Consider the following 26,472-nt stretch of genomic DNA (forward strand, 5'->3'; position numbering starts at 1 on the left):
TTTTCTAAGAGAGGAACTCTCCTTGTACTTTAATGAACACTACGTTGCTTACAAATTTGTTTCAATATCTAAAATTACAACTGACAATCTAACATTATATGACTGTGCTAATATATTTAACTGAATGCTTTATTTTAAAGAAATGATTACAACCTTTTTGAGACTTTAAAACAACAGTACCGTTGAGCAGTATTGTTTCCTTCTACTATTCCACTTAGCATTAACTGGCACCCAAGAAAATATATCTATCATGCCTATTATCTCTACCTTCAACCTCTTTTACAATTTGATCCTGTTTTACGAAATTGAGGATAGATGGGATGAAAAAGTAATTATCCTTGGAATTCTGTTTCCTCCCCATGAAGTTCACATCAAATCGCTACACAGTCATTTTCCTCACAACTTTTCTGACAAAAAACCTGGGCTGTTCATTTGTTGGAAATTTGACAAGAATTAAATCATTGACACTTATTTCTTCCTGTGCTTCATGCTACAGAAAAACAGAAAATCGACTATCATGACTGTTTTCATCTTTATCATTCACATGATTGTCACTCTCGTTGAGTTCAACACCATTTCTCAGTCATCTTCATAAGTTTTCTGTGAGCATGTTCTTTGATTTTCGTCCTTGTCATGCTGAAGATCGCTTTATTATAATTTATTCCTGGAGAAATTTCCAGTTGTTTTCCTCTTTCATTCTGAGCAACAGTTTCTGCTAATCCACAAAACTGCATCTTTTTATGATGATCAACAAATGCTTCAGTCCACACTGCCTGTGTTGGTGAATTTTGAATCTCATTTTCTGGAACCTGTCTAAGAACTTTATCAGGATTTAGTGGCCTGATCCCAACTTGCCTAAAACCACTAAGATCACAGATGAAGATAAACCAATCCTTTCAAAGACTGACTTCAGGAGAAGTGGGAACTCGGGCTTGGATAGAACACTGCGTTTAGATCATTTCCACCATCCAGCACATTCCTCCATACAGCCCTCAAAGGACAGAAAAATGCCATGTCCAGTGGCTGATGCAAGTGAGTTGAAGTGGTTGGTAATGAAATGAAATGAATGGTGTGCTCCTCACAGAGGTTGATCATGTTTACAGACAGATGGCTAGATAAATTGTCCCCTATCATAACATTCACTCCTTTCAGTTCTTTTATATAAGGGAGCAAAATATGCATGAACCATTCTTCAAAAATGACCAAATAAACCGTCCGCCTCTGTAGCGTAACGGTTAGTGTTATTAGCTGCCATCCTCGGGGGCCCGGGTTTGATTTCCGGCACTGCCAGAAATTTAATAATGACAGGAGGGCTGGTATGCGGTTGAAATGGCACATGAAGCTCACCTCCATTGGGGGTGTGCCTGAAAAGACCTGCAGCACCTCAGGATGAGGACACGAGTTTACTTTTACTTTACCAAATAAAACCGTCTACTTGAATCCCTATTATACCCAGCTCCCATTACTTCTCCTTCTGTCCAAGTAGGGGACAAGTGTTTGTACTTGAGAACAGTGTATGGCGGCAACAGTGTTCCATCACCTGAGCATGCAATCATGACTCTAATACTAGATTTTGTGATCACCTGTACTTGACTAGGGTCATCAGTGAAATTGGCTTCATCATAATTTACTATTTTACACTGCAGAAATTCATCAACAGAAACTGCCAAGTTGTTAAAATAGTGCTCGATGGTGTCATATGTGACTGTTGCTCTGCCAATCTTGATATTTTGCCCCATTCTGAGAGTACCAATTGAGAGAATTTCATAGTCACTCAGGACCAGCATGATCATCTTTGAACTGTGGTTCAACTTTTCCAAGCAGTTCAAATACTCCAGAACTCCATCCTGAACATCTCTATTCCTTAAATGGAATCCCCACGTAGCACATTTCAACAGACACCCCCAAAGCTGCATCTCTTGTTCCAGTGTTAAAACTGGTTGCCTTCAGATGGTGCATTTACTGTATACCATTCCTTTAAAGTTTCATTTAGCATTGTGTATGGCACAGCATATTTCTCTGAGCTGCTCAACTGCTTAATCCTCTGGCACTCATGCAGGCTACACATGTAGCCCAGCCATAATTTTTTTTTTTCTTCACATAATAGCTGATAGTGATGGAGGGACATGGTTTCTGGTACCTTTCTATTGGGATGGAATGTTCAGAACTGTTTCTAGATCAGAATGTTGTGAAAACTGTTACGACCTGCACTAATATACATTGAAGAGATACAACATAGATTTGGGTGTGAAAGAGAAGCAAGACCTACAGATGAAGTAGAAATGTGTATCTCTTTTGCTATTTTGTTTTGACAGGGTGTTCATCTTCCAGAGCAAGACAACGAGGTAGGCTGGTGCTATTTGTGTGGTTGAAGTAGACACATATCAATGAGGAAAAGTTATATGCAATGTAGACGGAAAATCTGCCCTCAACATTCAGCTCTTGTGTGCTGGGGGTTGTTAGATGGATGAGTGACCTAGCCTATACTGTTCTTTCTGTGTTTTCCCATAAACATGTCATAATAGGGTGAAGAAAAGATTAAGTCAAGACATTGACTGCTAGATTTTTGAGGCTGAAAATTTTTATATATGTGTGTTAATAATATTTCAGCCTTCATTAAATTATTTTATTAGATATTTTTATACTAAAGTATTCACAATAAACCACTGTTCAAAATCTGAAAGATTTATTAAGACCTAGTAAATAAAAACTCTAATGTCTTCAAATTCAGGCTATTTTTCAAATACGTAAAATTGGAAATTACATGGTTTAAATAATTATAGAATTATGAGAAGTGGCTTGAACTGGATGTAAAATGTATTAGAGTTGAATGTTAATTAATTTCTCAATATAAAAATAACACAAAAATAAATTAAATATATAAATAATCATATTAACAATCTAACATACTTTACCTAAAAATATTTGCTGCTGAGAATAACCCCTCTGCAATTAACATGGGATCCCACGTGTCCCATTCTTCTCTAGGTGCATCGGAAGTTCTCAGCTTGGAAGCATATTCTTTCTGTACCTGAATGAAGGATAACAATGAAAGATACAGCTTTTACTATCAGTAATGTGAAGTAAGTAAGTAAACTTTATATTCTAAACATAAACACAACTAAAACTCCCTCTCTTTCACCATGCTTCTGTACAGCTATAGACCAAAAATGTGCAGTACACCATACCTGTTTTTGTGGATGGAATTAAAAGGAAAGGATTAACAAAAGATGCAGAACTCTGCACATGGTTATGAGGGTATTTAGGTGTTGTAGTAGGAATGTCAAGGAGAGGGCATATAAGTCTCTGGTAAGACCTCAACTAGAGTATGGTTTCAGTGTATGGGACCATCACCAGGATTACTTAATTCAAGAACTTGAAAAAATCCAAAGAAAAGCAGCTTGATTTGTTCTGGGTGATTTCCGATAAAATAGCAGCATTATAAATATGTTGCAAAGTTTGGGCTGGGAAGACTTAGGAGGAAGGAAATGAGCTGCTCAATTAACTGGTACGTTCCAAGCTGTCAGTAGAGAGATGATGTGGAATGATAATAATAGACGAATAACTTTGAGTGGTGTTTTAAAAGTAGGAAAGATTACAATATGAAGATAAAGTTGGAAGATAAAGAGGGCAAATTGGGGCAAATATTTATTTATAGGATGGAAACTTAGGGATTTGAATAACTTACCAAGGGAGATGTTCAATAAATTTCCAATTTCTTTGCAATGAAAAGACTAGAAAAACAACAGATAAGGAATGTGCCACCTGGGCAACTGCCCTAAGTGCAGATCAGTGGTGATTGATTGATTGATTGATTGATTGATTGATTGACTGATCAATTGATTGATCGATTGATCGATTGATTGATTGATTGATTAGAATGTCACTACCAGTATAGCTTATTTTTGTTTGGTACTCCAACAAGTTCATTTGTTTACCAGCAACACTGTTGTGATTTTATTATTATTCACTCATTGTTAATTCTATATCAGTAGAAGATAATGGACATTGTAATTGTAGAGTCAAGAAAGGAATTACGGATTATTGAGAATTATATGCATTTAAAAGTTATCAGTGATTTTGATTGTAATCACTTTAAAGTAGGTGTATGTCTTAAAACTATACAGTTATATTACAAATTCAAGTAAGTGGTTTATAGGGTCAAAACAGGGTCAAAGAAGGAAGAGATGCAAATCTTGAAGAGTGACGGTGTCAGGAAGGAAAGAAAGATCCCATAAGAGGCAGAAAAATAAAAATCTCACATATCTAACACTTCCATAGCCAAGAAACAAAAACTGACCAAGTGAAGTTTGACAAGAATGATAGAAGGCAAAAGCTAGCACTAGTAAAACTCAATAAGGGTACAATGATTGTTAGATATGTTTTGTTTGTTAATGGTTTAAAGTTGCACTAATTTGGATCAATTTTCTGTCACGATAGGATAGGAAGGGGCTAGGACAGGGAAGGAAGCAACTGTGATCTTAATTACAATACAGCTCCAACATTAGTCTGGTGTGACAATGGGAAACTATGCTAAACCAGTTCCAGGGCTACTGATGGTGGAACGTATTACCTCCCAAATGAAAGCTTCTTACTATGTGGCCCAAACCACACAGCCAACTTGCTTGGTTGTTAAACATGTCTTACAAGATTGAAGTTCTGTGGGAGTTACCAATATTCACTGTGTTGATTTTGCTAACATTGGAGATCTCATGGGATTTAGTGAACCACCAGGATAAAAATTGTATAGATCAATAAATTTAGATAATCATTTGTGTTCACCAACCAAATGAGTTTCCATTAGCTTTCTTTACAGCTGAAATACATGTATTATTCATTAAAACACAGCAGCCTCTAAATGGAAAACAGACTGAACTCGATCGCTGTAGTTGCTTAAGTGCAGCCAGTATTCAGTATTTGGGAGACAGTGGGTTCGAACACCACTGTCGGCAGCCCTGAAGATGGTTTTCCATGGTTTCCCATTTTCGCACCATTGTCACACTTGCTGCAACAAATTTTATCAGAACTATATTTCCCACCAATATACACGTAATTAATGAGTCTAAATATTATGAATTATATCCTTTATTTGAAATCTACTATCAGCCTAATGAGCCTTCTTACACTACTTAAGGAGAGGTGATAACTTTGTGTGAGGTTTATTTACCACAGAAGAATGATAGGAAAGTGCACGTACATATCAGTGGGAAAAGGGAGTAAAAGAAAGGAAAGACAAAGATGATGAGAAAACAAAAATGACAGTCCATATCTTTGCAAAAAACCATCTTCATAGATGGGATTCTTTGCAACATTCTTGGTTCTTCTTGGTCTATTTCTTCTGAACACCCAACAACTTGTTTCTACTCCTCAGTTTCATCAGTGAATGGTGGAACGAAAAAGTTGGTAAACAGGTACAAGTTTAAGAGATAATAAGAGTCAAAGAGCAATAAAATAAGAAAAATTCGTAGTTGTATAATGTTGCCCTAACATGTAGAAGGATTTTGGCAATGTAAGGATGGAAACTGTCTAGGATGGGGAAGGTAGCATCCATGGTCTTAATTCAGGTACACACCAGGCGAGTTGGCCGTGCGCGTAGAGGCGCGCGGCTGTGAGCTTGCATCCGGGAGATAGTAGGTTCGAATCCCACTATCGGCAGCCCTGAAGATGGTTTTCCGTGGTTTCCCCATTTTCACACCATGCAAATGCTGGGGCTGTACCTTAATTAAGGCCACGCCCGCTTCCTTCCAACTCCTAGGCCTTTCCTATCCCATCGTCGCCATAAGACCTATCTGCGTCGGTGCGACGTAAAGCCTCTAGCAAAAAAAAAAAATTCAGGTACAGCCATAAGACCTATCTGTGCCAGTGCGACATAAAAAAATAAAAATAAAAAGATCAGGTACAGCCCCAGCATTTGTCTGATCTGAATATGGGAACCCATGGAAAACCATCTTCAGAGCTACTGATCAAGGAAGAGTATGTTTATCAATGAAGATGACAGAGCGAGAAGGTGCAGAGGTTTTTGTTGCCATTTTATGCCTAACTTAATTTGACTGTTCAGTTATTTTGAATTACTCCTTACTTGGATTATACATTTTTTTCATTTATTAAAGAAGAAAGCCAATGTCAGTACAAAGACCTGCAGATTACAAGGTGATGTGTGGTCAGTGCAACAAACAATCTCAGCAGTTATTCTTGGTTTGGTTGGATAATTTAGGGTCAATCCTGGCTTAGACCAGAGGTATTTCAAGGTGTTCAAATATGTCAGCTTAATGTCGGTAGATTTACTGGTACATAAAAAGAATTTCTGTGGGACAAAATTCTGGTACCTTGGCATCTCCAAAAACCATCAAAAAGTAGTTAGTGAAACGTTAAAATGATAAGATTATTATTATTATTATTATTATTATTATTATTATTATTATTATTATTATTATTATTATTATTATTATTATTATTATTATTATTATTATTATTTGGTTGGATAATTCCTTAATTGTTCTCATGTAGGCTGAGTAGACCTCGAACCAGCCCTCAGATCCAGGTAAAAATCCCTGATCTGACTGGGCATCAAACACAGGGTCTCTGGTAAGAGACAAGCATGCTACGGTACCTCTATACCATGGGGCTAGCTGTTAACTAATGTAATCTGTCATAATGGGTTGCTGACCAATGTGAGTCTTGGTTTGATGGGGTTCAGTCTGGAGAGGTAATGCCTTAAATTCTGAGGCAGATTATTTAAATTGCTGACAAATTTGAACCATATGAACTGTTTGTTACTGAGCGAGCTGGCCATATGGTTAAGGTCATGTGGCTGTAAGCTTGCATTCAGAAGATAGTGGAAGATGCTTTTCTGCAGTTTCCCATTTTTACACCAGGCAAATACTTTAATTAAGTCCATGGCTGCTTTCTTCACACTCCTAGCCCTTTCCTATCCCATTGTTGCCAAAGACCTAACCGTGTCGGTGTGACATAAAGCAAACTGTATAAATAAAAAAACACACCACTTTTTCATGTTTATGTTTAAGGTTACTTTCATTATTACCAATGTTGAGTAAAAATTAGCAACATAGGTTAAAAAATCCCACCAAAAATTAGTCAAATGCCTTCCTAAAAATGGCTAGAAAAATGAAATAAATTACTGCAAATACATGAAATAGTTATTTATTTGTTTGTTCATCTTAATAAAATTTTTGTGACACTACTCTTTTGTCGGAAATCACCCAGAACAAATAAGCTGCCTTCCTTTGGACCTTTTCCAGTTCTCATATCAAACTTAATAAAAGATGGGAATTTCTTTTTCATCTTCAACTGTAGTGGAGCTTGTGTCTGGACGTGTAACTTGTCATTGCAGATACTTCCCTTATGATCTAGCTAAGAAATTCAAACGCAAAGCAACACTTTCCTACCCATCTTAAACCTGTATGAATAGTGAGGAGCAAATTCATCATGTCTTTTTTTTCACTCTGTTGCAATGCACAGTTTTCATGAGATTTAATTGACTAAAATGCCCTCTTACTTCCCCATTTGATAACAGCAAAACAACAATAACACCAGGCTTCAGGATACAAGGAAAGGATTTTCTCCATTAGAGTCTTTATATTCTTTCACTTCGAATCAATCAATCAATCAATCAATCAATCAATCAATCAATCAATCAATCAATCAATCAATCAATCAATCAATCAATCAATCAATCAATCAATCAATCAATCAATCAATCAATCAATCAATCAATCAATCAATCAATCAATCAATCAATCAATCAATCAATCAATCAATCAATCAATCAATCAATCAATCAATCAATCAATCAATCAATCAATCAATCAATCAATCAATCAATCAATCAATCAATCAATCAATCAATCAATCAATCAATCAATCAATCAATCAATCAATCAATCAATCAATCAATCAATCAATCAATCAATCAATCAATCAATCAATCAATCAATCAATCAATCAATCAATCAATCAATCAATCAATCAATCAATCAATCAATCAATCAATCAATCAATCAATCAATCAATCAATCAATCAATCAATCAATCAATCAATCAATCAATCAATCAATCAATCAATCAATCAATCAATCAATCAATCAATCAATCAATCAATCAATCAATCAATCAATCAATCAATCAATCAATCAATCAATCAATCAATCAATCAATCAATCAATCAATCAATCAATCAATCAATCAATCAATCAATCAATCAATCAATCAATCAATCAATCAATCAATCAATCAATCAATCAATCAATCAATCAATCAATCAATCAATCAATCAATCAATCAATCAATCAATCAATCAATCAATCAATCAATCAATCAATCAATCAATCAATCAATCAATCAATCAATCAATCAATCAATCAATCAATCAATCAATCAATCAATCAATCAATCAATCAATCAATCAATCAATCAATCAATCAATCAATCAATCAATCAATCAATCAATCAATCAATCAATCAATCAATCAATCAATCAATCAATCAATCACCAGGTGGTAGATTCCTTAACAACTGTTTACCTACTCCTTTTTTAAATGATTTCAAAGAAGTTGAAAATTTATCAAATATTTTTCTTTATAAATTATTACAATCCCTAAAACCTCTTCCTATATATTAATATTTACCTCAATTTGTCCTGTTGAATTCCAACTTTATCTTCCTACCTTTAAAAGCTCCACTTAAGCTTATTCAGGTTTGAACTCCACTGTCGGCAGCCCTGAAGATGGTTTTCCATGGTTTCCCATTTTCACACTAGGCAAATGCTGTGGCTGTACCTTAATTAAGTCCACGGCCGCTTTTCTTCCCGCTCCTAGCCCTTTCCTGTCCCACCGTCTTAATTAAGTCCATGGCTGCTTCCTTCCCACTCCTAGCCCTTTCCTGTCCCATCATCGCCATAAGACATATCTGTGTCGGTGTGACATAAAGTGAATTGTAAAAAATTATAGCTTATTCATCTACTATAGTCATTCCACACCATCTCTCCAATGACTGCTCAGAACATACTGCTTAATATGCTTAGTTGAGCAGCTTGGTTCCTCACTCCCTAGTCTTCCCAGCCCAAAGTTTGCAAAATTTTTGTGACACTACTCTTTTGTCGGAAATCACCCAGAACAAATATGCTGCTTCCCTTTGGACCTTTTCCAGTTCTCATATCAAATGATCCTGGTGCGGTAAAATGGATCTCATAATTTAAAAAGTCCATATACTTGCTGGCAAGTGGATATTGTATCAATACAAATATGTTAATACTTCCACACACAATAAGAATGATAGCAGTCTGAAAGTGTTTATTGCACTAATGGTATATTTTTCACAGCTGAACCTGAAATCATCCATACTTGATTGATTGATTGATTGATTGATTGATTGATTGATTGATTGATTGATTGATTGATTGATTGATTGATTGATTGATTGATTGATTGATTGATTGATTGATTGATTGATTGATTGATTGATTGATTGATTTGATAATACAAAGTGAAAGAATATAAAGACTCTAGTGGAGAAAATCGTTTCCTTGTATCCTCAACCCTGGTGTTATTGTTGTTTTGCTGTTATCAAATGGAGAAGTAAAAGGGCATTTTAGTCAAGAATATAGCTTATTCATCTACTATAGTAATTCCACACCATCTCTCCAATGACAGCTCAGAACATACTGCTTAATATACTTAGTTGAGCAAATATGCTGCTTCCACACACAATAAGAATGATAGCAGTCTGAAAGTGTTTATTGCACTAATGGTATACTTTTCACAGCTAAATATGCTGCTTTCCTTTGGACCTTTTCCAGTTCTCATATCAAATGATCCTGGTGTGGTAAAATGGATCTCATAATTTAAATCACCCAGAAGTGGCAAGTGGATATTGTATCAATACAATATCAAATGATCCTTTCACTTCAGCATCACCATCACCACTATTACCTTTTTATGGGTTTCCATTCATAATTTCAGTGATCAATTGCTACTTGTTCATTAGCCTATATCAATAATAGTGGATGGGGCAGTAGACTACATCTGCGATATCCGCTCCCTGTCATAAGAGGCAACTAAGAAAATGGGAAATCCCCTAAGGGTTTTCAACTTGGGAGTGTGAGCTGGTGACTGCAGGTCTCCCAGTTGATTCTTGCAGTACTGGTCTTGGGATCCTCACTTTCAGCTTTGCTAACTGACCTCTTTTTGTCAACTCTAGCTCTCTTCTGATGACAGTGGTATTAGGTTTTGCTAGGTCTAGGGAGTCTTTCATTTTCATGCCCTTTTGGCTCCCTTCTTTCTTTTGCCAGTATCTTCATTCTTCAAAAGGTTCGACTCTCTGTTTTCCCATCTGATTAGAGTTATCTATCAGTGATAACTTGAAACTTAGAATCCACCCAGTCAATACTTATTGATACATTGTTTGAAGTCAATATGGACTCAAGTAAATCAAACCATTATGATTAAAATAAGAAACTCTGCTTCAAGTTAAGAAGGGATGGTTGCCTAACTGTGTCTCTCCTTAAAACAATATATACCATCACCACTAATGCAACTTCTAAACAGAAGAAGAAAAAATGTATGGTTACTATATGAAATCAACCATAAACTCACCTGGTAATAGGCTACTACTCGAAGTGCAACAGTAGCTACATACAGTGAGTTGGTGACAAAGTCAATCACATTCCACATATCATTGACATACTCTTCCAACCCAACATCCCACAACTGTTTCACTTCACTCCATATAAGACCTGGGAACACACAAGCAGTCTTCTTAAGAACTACACTTAGATATGATAACATATAATTTATATTTGATTATACAGGATTATAAAATAATATTGACTTGTAAATACGGTTGTCATTCACTTAGCATTATAGCCAATGCCAAGCTGAATATAAACAGACATATGTCACGATTTTTTTGTTGCAAGGTTCAAAGTTTTTGAAGGAAACCTCTAACCATCATTACTTATCGGTTTTGTGTGTTACTGAATGGTAATATTTGTTTCTAAATATTCACATTTAAGACCCTTATGCTTTTTTTTGTATATCTTGTAAAAGGGACTAAGCTTCTACCCATTCACAGAGCATGTGTACAGGTAGTTCCTGTTTTGTTTTCCGCTAGGTTAAAAATTGATGTACCGGTAACTTAATGATTGGTACAATATAAATATATCTTGTTGAGATTTCTAAACCAGTAAAGACTTATTTATACCTGTACATATGCTAGTACTGTTGCTCATCTACTTTTAAACTGTTATACAATATTTCAAAAATGTAGTCCTTATAAGTTGGTCTTATTTCTGATCATTAATTGGTGCCAGAGTAGTCAAAAACAAAATGGTCATTCATTGGTATTCAAACAAACAAGAAGTTTCCTGTATCTGGAGCACTTACTCTATATCAGTATTAACCCCTTCTCTAGTCCATCATATAAATATCTTATGTATTACACATTCAAAACACAATTGCACCTGGACAAAATTGCAGTTGTTTGATGACAGCAGAGCAATCAGCGGGCATGTTAGTGGACCAATCATTGTCATTACATTAGTCTTGCATTATTGAAAAGACAAAACCTAATTTCCAAGAAGAATTTGTGAATGTAAGAACAATAGAACAAATTCTGAATGAAATGTGTGTTGATAGTGACTACTGATGTTAGAGAAAAGGAGTCACTGTATCATCATGGACTGACTATCAGACTAGCAGAGCAGACACAGATTTAGTGTGTTACCGTACTTGACAGAAGACCTGGATGACAGAGCATCAGACGTAAACAAGCAGTACTTCCTTGCTTGTCTGAGTACAATCATGGTTTGAAGACATAATATTGATAGATATTCCTTGTATCATGTTTAATAAAACTGAGCAAATGCTAAATTTCACCTAAAGGTCTCAGCATCTGGTTTACTGCAAAAATATCAATGTTGATGGAATCCAAGAGAAGATAAAGGAGTAACAACTAAAAGAAGAATATAATAAGTAATCCACCAAGCTTAACTAAGTTCAGTTACCATTTATGATAGGCATCACTTTCCCAATCAAAATGTTCAAATAAGTCAGGAAATATTTCTATGACTGTATAAGTTTGAAATTTGATTAGCCATTAAAGGATTGATCTGTTAAAGAGTATATTGAAAAGCCTGCCATTTAAGTATGGTAACATAACCAGCATCAAAATGACTAAGTCAGATGTCTAACTCTAGTTTATGGCAAATAATTCTTGCTTTTAACACAAGTAAGAGAAACATTGCTTTATTTCCTAACTACATTTTTGGTACAGAATTTATAGTTTATGCAAAGAAATAATAATAATAATAATAATAATAATAATAATAATAATAATAATAATAATAATAATAATAATAATAATAATAATAATAATAATAATAATAATAATGTTTCATCGTCGCCATAAGACCTATCTGTGTCGGTGCGACGTAAAGCCCCTAGCAAAAAAAAAATAAAAAATAATGTTTCACAGTCCCGCGATAGAAAATGGTAGCCTGTGTGGATTAAGAGGAGAACAGTGGATCTTTATTCGTTAACTGACAGGTTCACTGATGCCCTACGCAAGACAAGCCTGAAATTCTATGGCCATATCTATAGAATAGACAGCGACAGACTCACCAACATATTATTTAAAGTACCGGTAATAAACTCAAAGAAGGTCAAAATAAACTGGCTAGAAGAAAGTAAGGTGGATATCCAAGAAATGAATATTAAGGACGACATCATAGAAGATAGTGGAGCCTTTAGTACAATAGTAGCCAAGCACAAATTCGTGGAGAAATCTAAAAAGAAAACTGATAGGAAGTGGTCCACAGAACACACGATTCAACACATTGCATTCATGAAGAGATTTTGGGAGGATAAGAAGGCGAAAATCATCAGACCAAATGTTCTGTTCTTTGAATGGGCATAACGAAATAATAATAATAATAATAATAATAATAATAATAATAATAATAATAATAATAATAATAATAATAATTTAGATTCATTTGCTAAGAAATATATTTTATAGAACCTCATATTGGTCCTTCATTCAGCCCAATCTTGGCGCGGTCGAATGACTGGAAACAGGTTATGGAATTCTCAATTTTTCTGCCTTAATTTTTTTTCTGTATGTCCTCATTTCTTACTCTGCCTTTCCTAATCTTATGTAACATATTTTTCAGAAATTCTGCTGCCTATATTTTATTTTTATTCTTCTTTATCACTGATTAGGTCTCAGTTGTATGTCTTAAAATGTTGGTAATATGTCTCGTATAGTTATTCTTTAGCCTTCATTGGTATACCTGTATTCCACTGTCGAGTCTAAACTCTGGGAGAGAAAACACTTCCATGTTGTATGCCCCAGCTGATTTCCATATCAGGTCTTTATAAAAATTTTCTCAGGACTATAAAACTGTCACTTAGTGAGTTTTATCTCTACACCAATGATATTCTCTGATATTCTGTATCATTACTTATATCCTGTTGTAGGGTAAATTATTCTTTTAAAATAAATATTAAAACAAAAATGCCAAAATGTTCTTTTTTTACAAAAAGTAAAAATTTATCGACAGTAAAACGTTTAAAATTTTAAGTTCTTTATATCATTCTACGTAGTTCTACGTAGTTGACACGTAGAGCATTTTCTGCTGGTATTTGCCGTACTTCATTAGATATACGCGAATTTTCAAATACATATATTTCCACGGTGTGGCTCTGTACTGTAGTAGGCCTAGCCCTGGCCTCTTCCAGCTGATCGTGAACGACTCTGGCTCCAACAGGTTTAAATATATCTTACCATTCTGTTTTCAAACACATTAGTGATAAGGTATTATTAAACAAATTACAATTTGGGGATTGCATTACTCATATTTCTAATTATATTAATATAATGAATAATGAACCTGGTATACACCTTTTTTACAGCATGTTCTTTTGAATTACAATGATTTTCTTTGTGAGTTTTGTGAAAATTGAACTTTTGTACTTACCGCAGACCCATGCAAGGATTAAGCATTCAATGATAGAAGGTGCTGCCCCTCGTACAGCTGTTATATCCACATGTTTTATTGGTGATGGGGTGGCACCATCACCGAACCAGTCACCAATAACAGTTTCAATTCTTTGCGATGCCAATATGAGCAAAACTATAAGCAAACAAGAAAGGAACATGTAACAGACACAAGTATCTATTGAAAAATACGGTTTCTTTTACAATTATTTGAACTGAGAAACACTGTTACAGAATACTTCTATAGTTTCACTTATCAGGAAGACTGACAAGGAACATATCCCATTTGAGGTCTGGAAAGGACAATATTAATACAGTATAATTGAAAGCATCACACAATATCTAGTTCATTTGCGCAATATTAGCAACTAATGGAAAACAGTGTCCAGGGGAAAGCAATAGAAAATTTACAGAAAACTTACTATAAGTTAATCAATTGATGGGTTTTTCATTAGCAGTTTAGGTAAATATAGAAACAGTTCTATAAATTACTAAGGTGATGGTTGAAAACGAATACAATCATTATTTGTTAATACTTATTTATAACTAGCGATTGTACCCGTGCTTCGCTACGGTATTCTACATTGTATTCGAATATCGAAGTAAATAGTGTACATGCAGTAAATATAATTGTTTTAAAATTGCACGTCTCTTAGCGTTATCCGAGAAAGAGCACGGGGAGGTCCCCGTACGTTGTTTCCAATGTAAAGTGTTTGTTACGGGTTTGTGATATAACGGCAAGCTCACTTGTCTACTGCTATTCACAATCGAGTTGGGAAGTTTACATTATAATTGCAGGCCCCATTGCCTACTACGCGGACAGAATCGATTTGGGGAGTTTTCGTTAAAATGGCAGCCCCCTTTCCTACTTCCATACAGATTACAGTTGAGGAGTTTCTATTATAATGGCAGGCAATTACCCTACTATCACTCGAAATTGAGTTGTGCAGTTATCATTATAATGCCAGGCCCATTTTCCTACTGCCAGCCAGCTTACTGCCAGTCACACCAAGTTGGTGAGTTTCCATCAAAATAGCAGGCCACTATGCCTAATGCCAGTCACATTTTAGATGAGGACATTTCTTTATAATGGTGGGCACCCTTGCCTACTGCCAAACACAATCGGGTAGGGGAGTTTTAAACAAAACTGCATGCTCACTTGCCTTCTGCAAGTCAAATCAAGAAGTGAACTATTCATTACAATTGTAGGCCTTCCTTACTATTGACAGTTACACAGGAGTTGGAGAAGGAACCCTTTCATACTGCCAGTCAAAGTCGGTGTGGGGAGTACTGATTACAATAGCAGACCCACCCTTTCTCGATCGCTAAGAATCGACATCAGCGAATATATATAGATCGACATACGAAAGTATAGGCGTGTTTACAATATTGAAGACTTTCATTTACAGATTAACTGCTACTAAACGTACGTCATATCGACAAGGGATTATACCATAAGACACGCCGGATTTAGTGGCCTAAATGGCTGGTCCAATGATATGTCATCTATTCTTGGGTCAGATTGAGTTAGAAACGTGGAACAGGGTAAAGGTTTTGTAAGATTATCTCATATTACATTACTTTCCTGATAATTATGTGACAGCTACATACATAGCATTTGGGTCACATATGCCTACTGGGTGGGCCAATTCTCGTGAAGAGTTTGATGATTCTGTATTTCATATAAGTAATTGAAAGTATGAATTATGCATGTGAAAATTCCAAATTGACTTAACATCGATTAATAGAGAAAAATCAAACGTAAAAGGGATACAAATACGGCAAAAAGTCATAAGACCAAGGTTGTAGATCATTCCAAATTGAACGGAGATTGTGCAATCCGTTATGTGATAGGAATTTCCGAAGGTCTGCACCATCATTAAAATTGCCTGCATATTTCGGTATTCTTCGGGGATAAAAAGTGAAAAATTGAATGATCTAGGATGTTTTCCGTTCGTTACAGGCTAAAACGTATAATTTTGTCAAATTTCAATTATCTTCTTTTTCTTCTGGCAGATTATGCCGCAATCTGGATTTTGGGCGAGGCGGGTAAAAATTAGGACTTTCAGGAAACTAAACCAAAAATTATGGAGATGGTCATTATTACCCCTTAAACGGAAAGCTGTACGAAAATTTCGCCAAAATAGTCAGTGTAGAGGCACACAGTCGTTACGATTTGATTTATATAGATAAGGAATCTGCTCCATGTAAAACACCTTTTGGGCTATGTCCGCTGGACTTAACCTGCAAAAGTGACCGTTCATGATATCTCCCTTATTAATCCTCCAGACGAAAAAATGCACATGAAGAAAAATGTTTAGAAGTGGAATTCCATCACGTTTGGTCGATTTCCAGTCAGGTTGGTCTTGTTCTGTATATATTGTGGAAGAGTAAAATCACCATTTGTGTTCCCTATAAACCGCCAGTCCATTCCGGAACATGAAATGTCATTTACGTTTAAAACCTACCTTTGGATAGGTGGAGGCTAAATATAAATTTTGGTTCGAATATCTTCAGTAGTTTTCAAGTTGTAAGGAATAAGCTTTACACGCACCCGCTCGTGAGTCAAGTCCGATGGGACTTGTACAGAAAAAAGGTCCGTTAATGATATCTCCCTTATTAATCCTCGTATCGAAATGATGCACATGAGAAAAAAAGTTTAGAAATTAATTTCTACCAAGGTAGGTAGATTTCCATTAAGTTTGGTTGTGTATATTTTGTGGAAGTGCAAAATCACGGTTTCGGTTTCGTATAAACCCCCAGTCAGTTCAGGGATTTAGAAACAATATTTGCCCTAAAACCTATCAAGGACAGGTGTATTCTAAATATGAGTCTTGGTGGAAATACATCCAGTAGTTTGTAGCACTCGCGTACATACGGCGTAATTAAGGAAGAAAATAATACAATTAAGAAAGTTGAAAGTAATAGAAAATGGATTATAACTCAGGACAACCGGTTAACGACAAATATGTAAATGCCAAGTGAATGTATTGGAAAATCAAATGCCCCTCAATAAATTATGCTAGAGTGAGTTATGGATATAATAAAGCGGTAACAGGGGAGAAATTTAGGTCCAGTGATTCTTAGGTAAACAAATAATAATAAGATGACTAATGGTGTTATTACTTAATCTATTCGAGAGCGGTTATAACATCCAACGATATTCCGCCAATATCCCGCAGATAGGCCGATTGACGCCTCTCTTGCCTTCTACCCAAGGAACAACCACGAATTTAAAAGCATGATGTGGAAAATGGCAATACGTTACTTCCCTGCTGGCATGCAGTCAGAGACGTTGCCATGGTAACCTGTAGGCTCGTTGTCGGTCTGTCGGTCACTCAATGCAGAGCATGATACCAGCGGAAAATTGAAAATTTCTCCGTCATGTGAAGAGTAAGGTAAATTATGAACATAACGAAAGTTGTTTATAATGAAGAGACGTTTCACGTACGGTAAACGAAGTTTACAGAAAATCAATAGTATAAGATAAAAAGGAGGAAAACCAGAATGGTTTTCCTATAAACTCCCGTCTATTCAAAGATTTTAAAATGATATGCATATCGAAACCTTCCCCGGGATGAGTGTACTCCAAATATGAAGTTTGGTTGAGATCTATCTAGCCGTTTCGAAGTGATGGTGGAAAAACCATTCTGGTTTTCCTATAAACCCCCGGTCTATTCAAAGATTTCAAAATAATGTGCATATCGAAACCTTCCCCGAGATGAGTATACTCTAAATATGAAGTTTGGTTGAGATCTATCCAGCCGTTTCGAAGTGATGGTGGAAAAACCATTCAGGTTTTCCCATAAACCCCCCGTATGTTCAAATATTTTAAAATGATATGCATATCGAAACCTTCCCCGGGATGAATATACTCTAAATATGAAGTTTGGATGTGATCTATCCAGCCGTTTCGACGTGATAGTGGAAAAACCATTCTGGTTTTCCTATAAACCCCCGAGTATTCAAAGATTTTAAAATGATATGCTTATCGAAACCTTCCCCGGGATGAGTATACTCTAAATATGAAGTTTGGTTGAGATCTATCCAGCCGTTTCGACGTGATGGTGGAACAGACAAACAGACAAACAGACAGACAGACAAACAGACAAACAGACAAACAAACAGACACGAAACGTAAAAACCACAGATTCGGTCTTGAGTTGACCTAAAACGGATAAATATCTGAAAAATTGGCAAAACAAAAGAAATTACAGACAGCGGACCCCCTACAATTTTATTTATATAGATATCACCGACTTTCAATCACTGACAAGTTTACGCAACATAAACAATATTTTGCACATACACTAGAGAACCCGTACTGCTCCGCTATAAATAGGTCAGATAACTCGTCTTGACATGTCTGTAGCAGTCATATTGCTTTGCCTGTCCTTATCAATAGCTTTATGAACATTTAATAAGAAGCACGTTATAGTCCTACCTATCCCGCAGTTCGTAGTTAGAATTCATCCATTCTGATGTCATCATTCCGTCTGTTTGGTAAAAATCTATCCATATATTAACTTTTCTATCCTGCAGTTCTTGATAAGTTTATAAAGCTTGGTATTGTGTCGTAGAAGGCAATGGTATTTTTAATCGCAGTTCTTCAATTTAGAACGATTGTCTCGTGAGCTTATACGTTAGTCTCGAAGGAGCGTTTCCTTGCCAGGCAGATAACTTTTTAAAAATGCGTAGCCTTCACTCTTTCTAGTGTTGCTAGGTTATCCTTCGGTAGATGTTCCCAGATAATGTCTAAGACGTATATCATGATGGGGTGTGTTTGTACGTAGACATTTTTTCTCTTAGCAGCATGTAAGTTATTAAGAACGCTCTGCCATCTGTTGAATGTATTTGGAAGCTGGGTAACGTTAAAGAATCAGAGAGTACCGGTATCTAGCAAGGAATAGTAATCTTCCGTGATCAGTCGAAGTGTATTGAAACATGGCTGCATGCAATTACATTACTAAGGATGAAAATCACATAATTCGATAGCAATATTAATGAACGTGTTATAGTCGCTTTCTTTTACAATTTGTTTTTTACGTCGCACCGACACAGATAGGTCTTATGCTGACAATGGGATAGGAAAGGCCTAGGAGTGGCCTCAATTAAGGTACAGCCCCAGCCTGCATTTGCCTGATGTGAAAAAAAGAAACCAGGGAAAACGATCTTCAGCGCTGCCGACAGTGGGGTTCAAACTCACTATCTCTCGGATGTAAGCTCACAACTACGCACCCCTAACCGGACGGCCAACTCGCCCGGTGTTCGTCGCTTAGCAACCTGCTAAATACAGAATGTTTTACGGGGTAGGGTAAGCCTTCACCTGCAATTATTGGAGTGATCATTTAGTGATTTTATGACTACTCAAAGTTGGCTGAACTTGAGAGACCTATCAATGTCTCAAGATCCACCGGCAGGTAATTCCGGAAAGAACAAAACAAAAATGAAGCAAATCGGTCCAGTAGAACGTACAGGCTGATTTACCATACCAATGCTGTTTTTAGTAAATTATTTGAATATATAGTTGTATGGTTTAAAGTGGTTTGATAGAATCTGAGGATGTTCTTGTAGAACAATATAGGGCCGATGACCTTACATGTTAGGACCCTTTAAACAACAATCATCATCATCATCTGTAGAACAAAATATGTAATTATTTGTTTAATAGTGTGTATTTTTTTACATGTCTGTTATAGTGTTTTCAACAGACTGAAAAAGCTTTAAATTTATCTGAAATGAAATGTTTATGCTATTAATATAATCTTTTGTCCGCCTATGTGGTGTAGTGGTTAGTGTGATTAGCTGCCACCCCCCCGGAGACCCGGGTTCGATTCCCGGTTCTGCCACGAAATTTGAAAAATCGTACGAGGTCTGGAACGGGGTCCACTCAGCCTCGGGAGGTCAACTGAGTAGAGGTGGATTCGATTCCCACCTCAGCCATCCTGGAAGTGGTTTTCCGTGGTTTCCCACTACTTCTGCAAGGCAAATGCTCGGATGGTAACTAACTTAAGGCCACGGCTGCTTCCTTCCCTCTTCCTTGTCTATTCCTCCCAATCTTCCCATCCCCCCACAAGGCCACTGTACAGCACAGCAGGTGAGGTCACCAGAGCGAGGTCCTGGTCATCTTCCCCAGTTGTATCCCCCGACCCAGAGTCTGAAGCTCCAGGAACTGCCCTTGCGGCGGTAGAGGTGGGATCCCTCGCTGAGTCCGAGGGAAAAACCGACCCTGGAGGGTAAACAGATAAAGAAGAAGATATAATCTTTTATTAGCACAAATGAAGAAATTGTTCAGAATCATTCATTTCTGATGTCATAAGTGACCATTACTTTTAGTAACATAATTAGTAGGTATAATAACACTCATGCAATTGAAGTGATCAGTCATGCTAAAGATAATAATAATAATGTTATTGGCTTTACGTCCCAATAACTACTTTTACGGTTTTCGGAGACACTGAGTTGCCAGAATTTAATACCGCAGGAGTCCTCTTATGTGCCAGTAAATCTACCGACACGAGGCTGACGTATCTGAACAACTTCAGATACCACCGGACTGAGACAGGATCGAACCTGACAAGTTGGGGTCAGAAGGTCAGCGCCTCAACCCTCTGAGCCACTCAGCTCTGCCCGTGCTAAAGAAAATGTGGTTTGGTTTTTGATGATGATGGTGATTATTATTATTATTATTATTATTATTATTATTATTATTATTATTATTATTATTATTATTATTATTATTGCATCATCTGCCCTGCTTCGACGCTTGCCCGGTGTGTGTTCTGGTGACATTAGAGCTTGTAATTATTGGTCTAATACACCCAATGGAGTTTTGTCTTAACACATGAACAAATATAGAGAGAGTTTGCCGGAGATTCATGAAATTATTTATAAGGTCAAGAGATAGATCAAGGAGTAATAGACACACAATGAGTATAAAGATTTCAAGATATACTTAAAACAGATACGGCTGTATAGTTACAAAAAGAAAACCCATGAAGTGTCTTACACGCTTGAATATAAGCAACTAAAATGCATAACAGGCTATACCAACATCAGTACATAACTACATCAATGAAAAATATTGTAGCATCTGTCAGACAGATGAAATAGTGACTGTTTTATACTTACAGAGGAAGGTGAAGTAGGAAGCTGAATGGCAGATGAATTTAATGAAGGGCTTGCGCATTGTTTGCCCCACCTTGGAGTGTGGAAGTAACACATACATGAAGGAGAAGAATGGAAACAGGATGCCTATTCTCACGATCTCCATTGCCTGTAGCACCATATTCTTTCGCCTGAAGCCAGGAAGCCCCTCATACCAGATGGATGCTAGTAGCTGCTGCACATTAGGATGGGCCACAAACTAAAACAGAAAACAGGACAACGCCACATTAGTCAGTATCGAACAGCTCTTACGTGGATCTCAAATACAACACATATTATCACACAATTATAAGCTCCACAATTGTTCTTTAGTTTAACAAAGTTGTTTATGTAGAATATCTGGAAGTCAGAAGTAAACTATCATAAATGCAAAAACGAGATTTTGAGAGATTTTCATCGTATGTGACTCGTTTTAGCCGTCTTCTTATGGTACACTATAGTATGTTTAGCCAGAATGATGATAAGATATGCGACAGTAACATATGTGCAAGGAGAATTCAGCGATAAACAGTGGTAAATTATCTTACAACAGTTCAACCTTATGCCATCCACCGCACTTCTTATCGTATTGACTCTTTGTTTTACTATTTGCTTTATGGATAGGAAAGGGCTAGGTGTGTGAAGGATGCGGCCGTGGCCTTAATTAAGGAACAGCCCCAGAATTTGACTAGTGTGAAAATGGAAAACCACGGAAAACCATTTTCAGGGCTGCCAGCGGTGCGCTTCGAACTCACTATCTCCCGAATGCAAGCTCACAGCTGCGCGCCGTTAACCGCACGGCCACTTGCTCGGCTTACTATAGTTTACCATGGTCAGAACTGTCGATTCGACCTACCTTAAAGGTCGCAAAATACAGAGGAACCTCGATATCTCGAATCACCTCGGGAGCTAAATTTTATATCGAGGTATCGAAATTTCGAGGTATAGAGAATGCCGCTTCTGAGCATGTATAGCACATAAATGAATGTATAGGACTAAGATTCTGATGATTCTGCATTTTTGTAAGACTGACACGTTGCTCAAATATATGTTTAATGAAATAATGAGTTCAATTAAGTCTATTTGTTAGGTCATTTTGTTTGCATTTTAAAACATTTTTGAGGAAGGGAATTTTCGAGGGAAATTTTAGGTCAATTTAGTCATTTTTCTACTATTTTCAAGAAAGAAGGATAATTTTTTATGTTTACCTATTTTAATTCTGTATTTTACTAAATTTCCGTGTTGAATATTTTGTTGGATTTCATACAAGAATAACATATACCGGGTGGTCCACCAGCCCCCTGCGATCCAATTTTTATGCATCCCGTCATATTTACTACAATTCTGAAAGACATCGGTTCCTCTCCGTAAATCGGGGTAATATAACGAGATGTGTGTTTACGGGCTAGAAGACAGCAGGAATCGTGAGCGCCAATATTAATTCATTATAGGTACCTCGAATGAACCTGTAAAACGAGTACGGATACGCAGGACACGTACTTTAACACAGGAGGTGGGCGCACAGAGCGGGAGCGTGCTCGAGGTAGGAGGTTCGAAACCCACGTATTTTTTTAACAGCCGTTGCCTGGGATGTGGTAGGGTTGCGTACTTGATAGCTTCCAAGGACTTATTTGTTTATTTGATCCTGTAAAGGAACGTATCTATCGTTACATTGGGTATGGTGCTGGGTTGGACGAGGATGTGGAGATGATGGTCTGTGGCCAGTATAGTGTGGGAAGGGGGCGATGAAGGTCGAGTGTCGCAGTAGCTCACATGGCAAGCGGGTGGTAAGATACTGTATGTGATAGTGGACAGTGCTCGAGGTAGGAGGTTCGAATACCACATAAGATTCTTTTAACAGCCGGTTGCCTGGGATACCGATATTTTTCACAGACTGATTTGTTTATTTGGCCCTAAAGAGGGCCGTTGGTATGGAACTGGGTTGATAAAAGCTATGAATCATGTGACAGCATTTCAGTCATCCACGTCGTTTAACGCAACACCTGCTCGAACTGACGACCTCCGTGGTCGATACAGAGGTGCGCGCGATGTTGTAAAGACCGTCTGGCCCGTTGAACATCTCTGGCGAAACGGATCGGCATGCCTCGGTGATGATCTGTGGAAGGTGACAAGGAATGGCTGGCTCCTGTGCATACACCAGTCGTTTTATATCGCTCCACAGAAAAAAAAAATCTATGGACCTAAGATCGGGCGATCTGGCGGGCCAGGGGACAGGTCCTCCCCTTCCTATCCATTTATCAGGATACGTCGCATGGAGATGGTTCCGGACGAACACCGTCGCGTGCGGTGGAGCTCCGTCATGTTGAAACTACATCCTGCAGCGGTCAAGAAGTGGCACATGTTCCCAAAACGGTGGTAGTTCATCTTGGAGAAACTACAGATAGCGTTGGCTGGTCAGATGGTCCTCAATGAAATGGGGGCTGATGAGGTGATCACCCATGATTCCATACCATACATTCACGCCCCACTCTACATGAAAAGCTGTCTGTCGCACCCAATGGGGATTATTCATACTCCAATAATGCATATTATGGCGATTAACGGTTCCATTGTTGTGGAATCGTGCTTCGTCCGTAAACAAGAAAGTCGCTAGAAAAGCAGGATCAGTGTCCACATGCTGTAGGATCCATTGACAGAACGCTGCCCGGGCATCGAAATCAAGGCAGCACCATACTCAATGCAACGATACATACGGTCCTTTACAGGGTCAAATAAATAAATCAGTTCTTGGAGGGTATCAAGTATGCAACCTTACCACATCCCAGGCAAACTGGCTGTTAAAAAAATAATTCTTATATGGGATTCAAACCTCCTACCTCGATCACTGTCCACTATCAAATATCTCCCCGCCCGCTTGCCATGTGGGCTCCTGGTGTAAGTGCAGATGGTACGGGTGAAACCGGTGGGTATACAATATCCGCATAACAGACGCTCGGCTGATGTTCGTCACGGGATGATCTCGAACAGGCCGTGCCCTTCTCAGGGATGCAGTATCGCGTAGGCGTTTTTCCACACTCCAAAATGTCATGTCCGTCGGTTGTCGTCTATCCGGATAGCGTTCTTGGTACAAGCGTTGTGCCTGGTATGCATTCTGTCTAGCTTCACCATAGGCAAGTAACATATCCACATACTCGTCGCTGGAATACATCTCGGGGCAGTGAATTAAACTTTGTGTTATGAATTACTTTGAAGGAGGAGAGTTCGCGCAGCTACATACTTAACTGACATTGTATGTTGTTATCGTCCCAATGGGGAATACTTTGCCATACCTGTGGTCCACGAAGCTTGGAACATGTACGACGTAGCTAACTGGCCGCAGACCATCAACTCCAGCACCATACCTAATGCAACGATGCATATGGTCTTTTACAGGGTCAAAAATTGAGTCCTTGGAAGCTATCAATTATTCAACCTTACTACATCCCAGGCAACTGGCTGTTAAAAAAAGAATTCCAATGTGCGATTCGAACCTTCTACCTCGAGCACTGACTACTATCACATATCTCCCCGCCCACTTGCCATGTGTGCTACTGTGACACTTGACTTACGGCGCCCATTTCCCAGGCTATACAGTAGCGTGCTCCCGGTCTGTGCGTCCACCTCCTGTTTTAAAGTACGTGTTCTGCGTATCTGTACTTGTTTTACGGGTTCATTCGAGGTACCCATAATGCCGCTCACGATTCCCGCTGTCTTCTAGCCCTTAAACACACATCTCGCTATATTACCCCCTTTTAGGGAGAGGGACCGATGTCTTTCAGAATTATAGTAAATGTGAAGGGATGCATAAAACTGGATCGCATGGGGCTGGTGGACCACCCGCTATTTTCCAGGAAACGGATACCTCTTTCCCTATTCCCAAAAGTATGCGAATAATGGACTCCCCATAGAAGGAAATACATTTGCCTCTCGCGGAGGTAGAAGGCTGTAGCTAGCAATGAGTCGTTGAGTTTGTGGTATTTCTTTGAGCAGGAAGTTCTGTTCTATTAGACACGAAGTTACGATATGCCTAAAGTGTGTCTGTTAAACTAAAACAATTTGTTTCTCAATACGGAGAAAGGGTCTTCACCACTGACGAGACAATACTTTACTGCAAACTTTACGACATGAAAGTGGCCGCTGAAAAAAGGTTAACGGTGGAACAACATGTATCGCGTGAGAAACACAAACGTGGTCTGCAACGACTTCAGGATGAAGGCACATTACTGCAACAGAAGCTTCTTGGAGAAACCCATTCATCCTTTTTACCATTCTTTGAAGAACTGTGTAGTGTGTTTCTTTGTGCCGATATCCCATTAAGTAAGTTAAACCACCCTAAACTGCACAGTTTCTTAGAGAAGCATTCGGGAAAATCCATACCGGATTCTTCTACGTTAAGGAAAATGCATGTTAGACGGTGCTATGAAAAAACTTTGGAAGAAATCAGGAAAAGCGTTGGAAAAAAAGTATCGATGGGCGAGACGACAGACTCTTCACGACAATAATAATAATAATAATAATAATAATAATAATAATAATAATAATAGACACCAGGTGCACCAAGTTAGTGAGGGCCTATCATTCCTGAAAAAGCATCTACACCTCCAAATATCTCTCCAAGAAGCACTACAACGCAGTAGTAAGACCCTCTGTACTCTACGCCTCTGAGTACCTCTTGATGAATCGAACAGGCCCACTCAGGAAACTAGAACATAAAGATCTTGAGGAGGATGCTAGGACCCTTAAGAGAGGAGGATGGCACCTACGGGATTAGGCACAACAAAGAGCTCTACGAACATCATGAGGACATAGTCACATATATGAGGCAAAGGCGACTGACTTTCTACGGGCACATGGGCTGCCTGGAACCCTGCAGGCTCACCAACAGTATCCTCAGAGTGACAAGTAAGGGAAAGCCTTTCAAGACCAAGTGGATCACCTCAGTAAAATCAGACCCAGAGGAACTACAGATCCCATTACAGACCATAGAGAACCGATCTCCGTACCGACAGGCCATCTTACAGGGAGTGTTCCCACTATCCCTCACTAGCAAAAAGAGTACAGGGACCACCAGACCTAAGTGGACGGTTGGAAGGAAGCAGGCACACAGCCAGAAAACGAAAGCGTACCGGGCCAAAAAAAGGCAGGAGACCATAACGTATCCACAAAGACGAACTGCTGTCAGTTGGTACAGTTATTTATTCACATCTGTTTATAAATTAACACACACATAACCTTAATCACAGTATCACAAACAAAACACTTCACTTCGAGAATATCAACAATAGCGCCATTTTAGACATCTGCTGATCACTT

General features: G+C 37.9%; 1 protein-coding gene across 1 annotated transcript in view; it reads right to left on the reverse strand.

Annotated features, from left to right (window-relative positions):
• The window catches only part of Trpgamma (Transient receptor potential cation channel gamma), a 1,057,337-nt gene that overhangs the window by 128,768 nt on the left and 902,097 nt on the right, over positions 1-26,472 (reverse strand). Inside the window, exons 8-11 of the mRNA XM_067147636.2 lie at positions 21,145-21,379; positions 13,994-14,149; positions 10,611-10,750; positions 2,916-3,031 (exon numbers count right to left, since the gene is read on the reverse strand). Coding sequence (XP_067003737.1) covers positions 2,916-3,031; positions 10,611-10,750; positions 13,994-14,149; positions 21,145-21,379 — 647 coding nt within the window. The remainder of the gene's footprint in view (positions 1-2,915; positions 3,032-10,610; positions 10,751-13,993; positions 14,150-21,144; positions 21,380-26,472) is intronic.

Source organism: Anabrus simplex, chromosome 5, assembly GCF_040414725.1.
Source record: "Anabrus simplex isolate iqAnaSimp1 chromosome 5, ASM4041472v1, whole genome shotgun sequence".
Taxonomy (NCBI): Eukaryota; Metazoa; Arthropoda; class Insecta; order Orthoptera; family Tettigoniidae; genus Anabrus; species Anabrus simplex.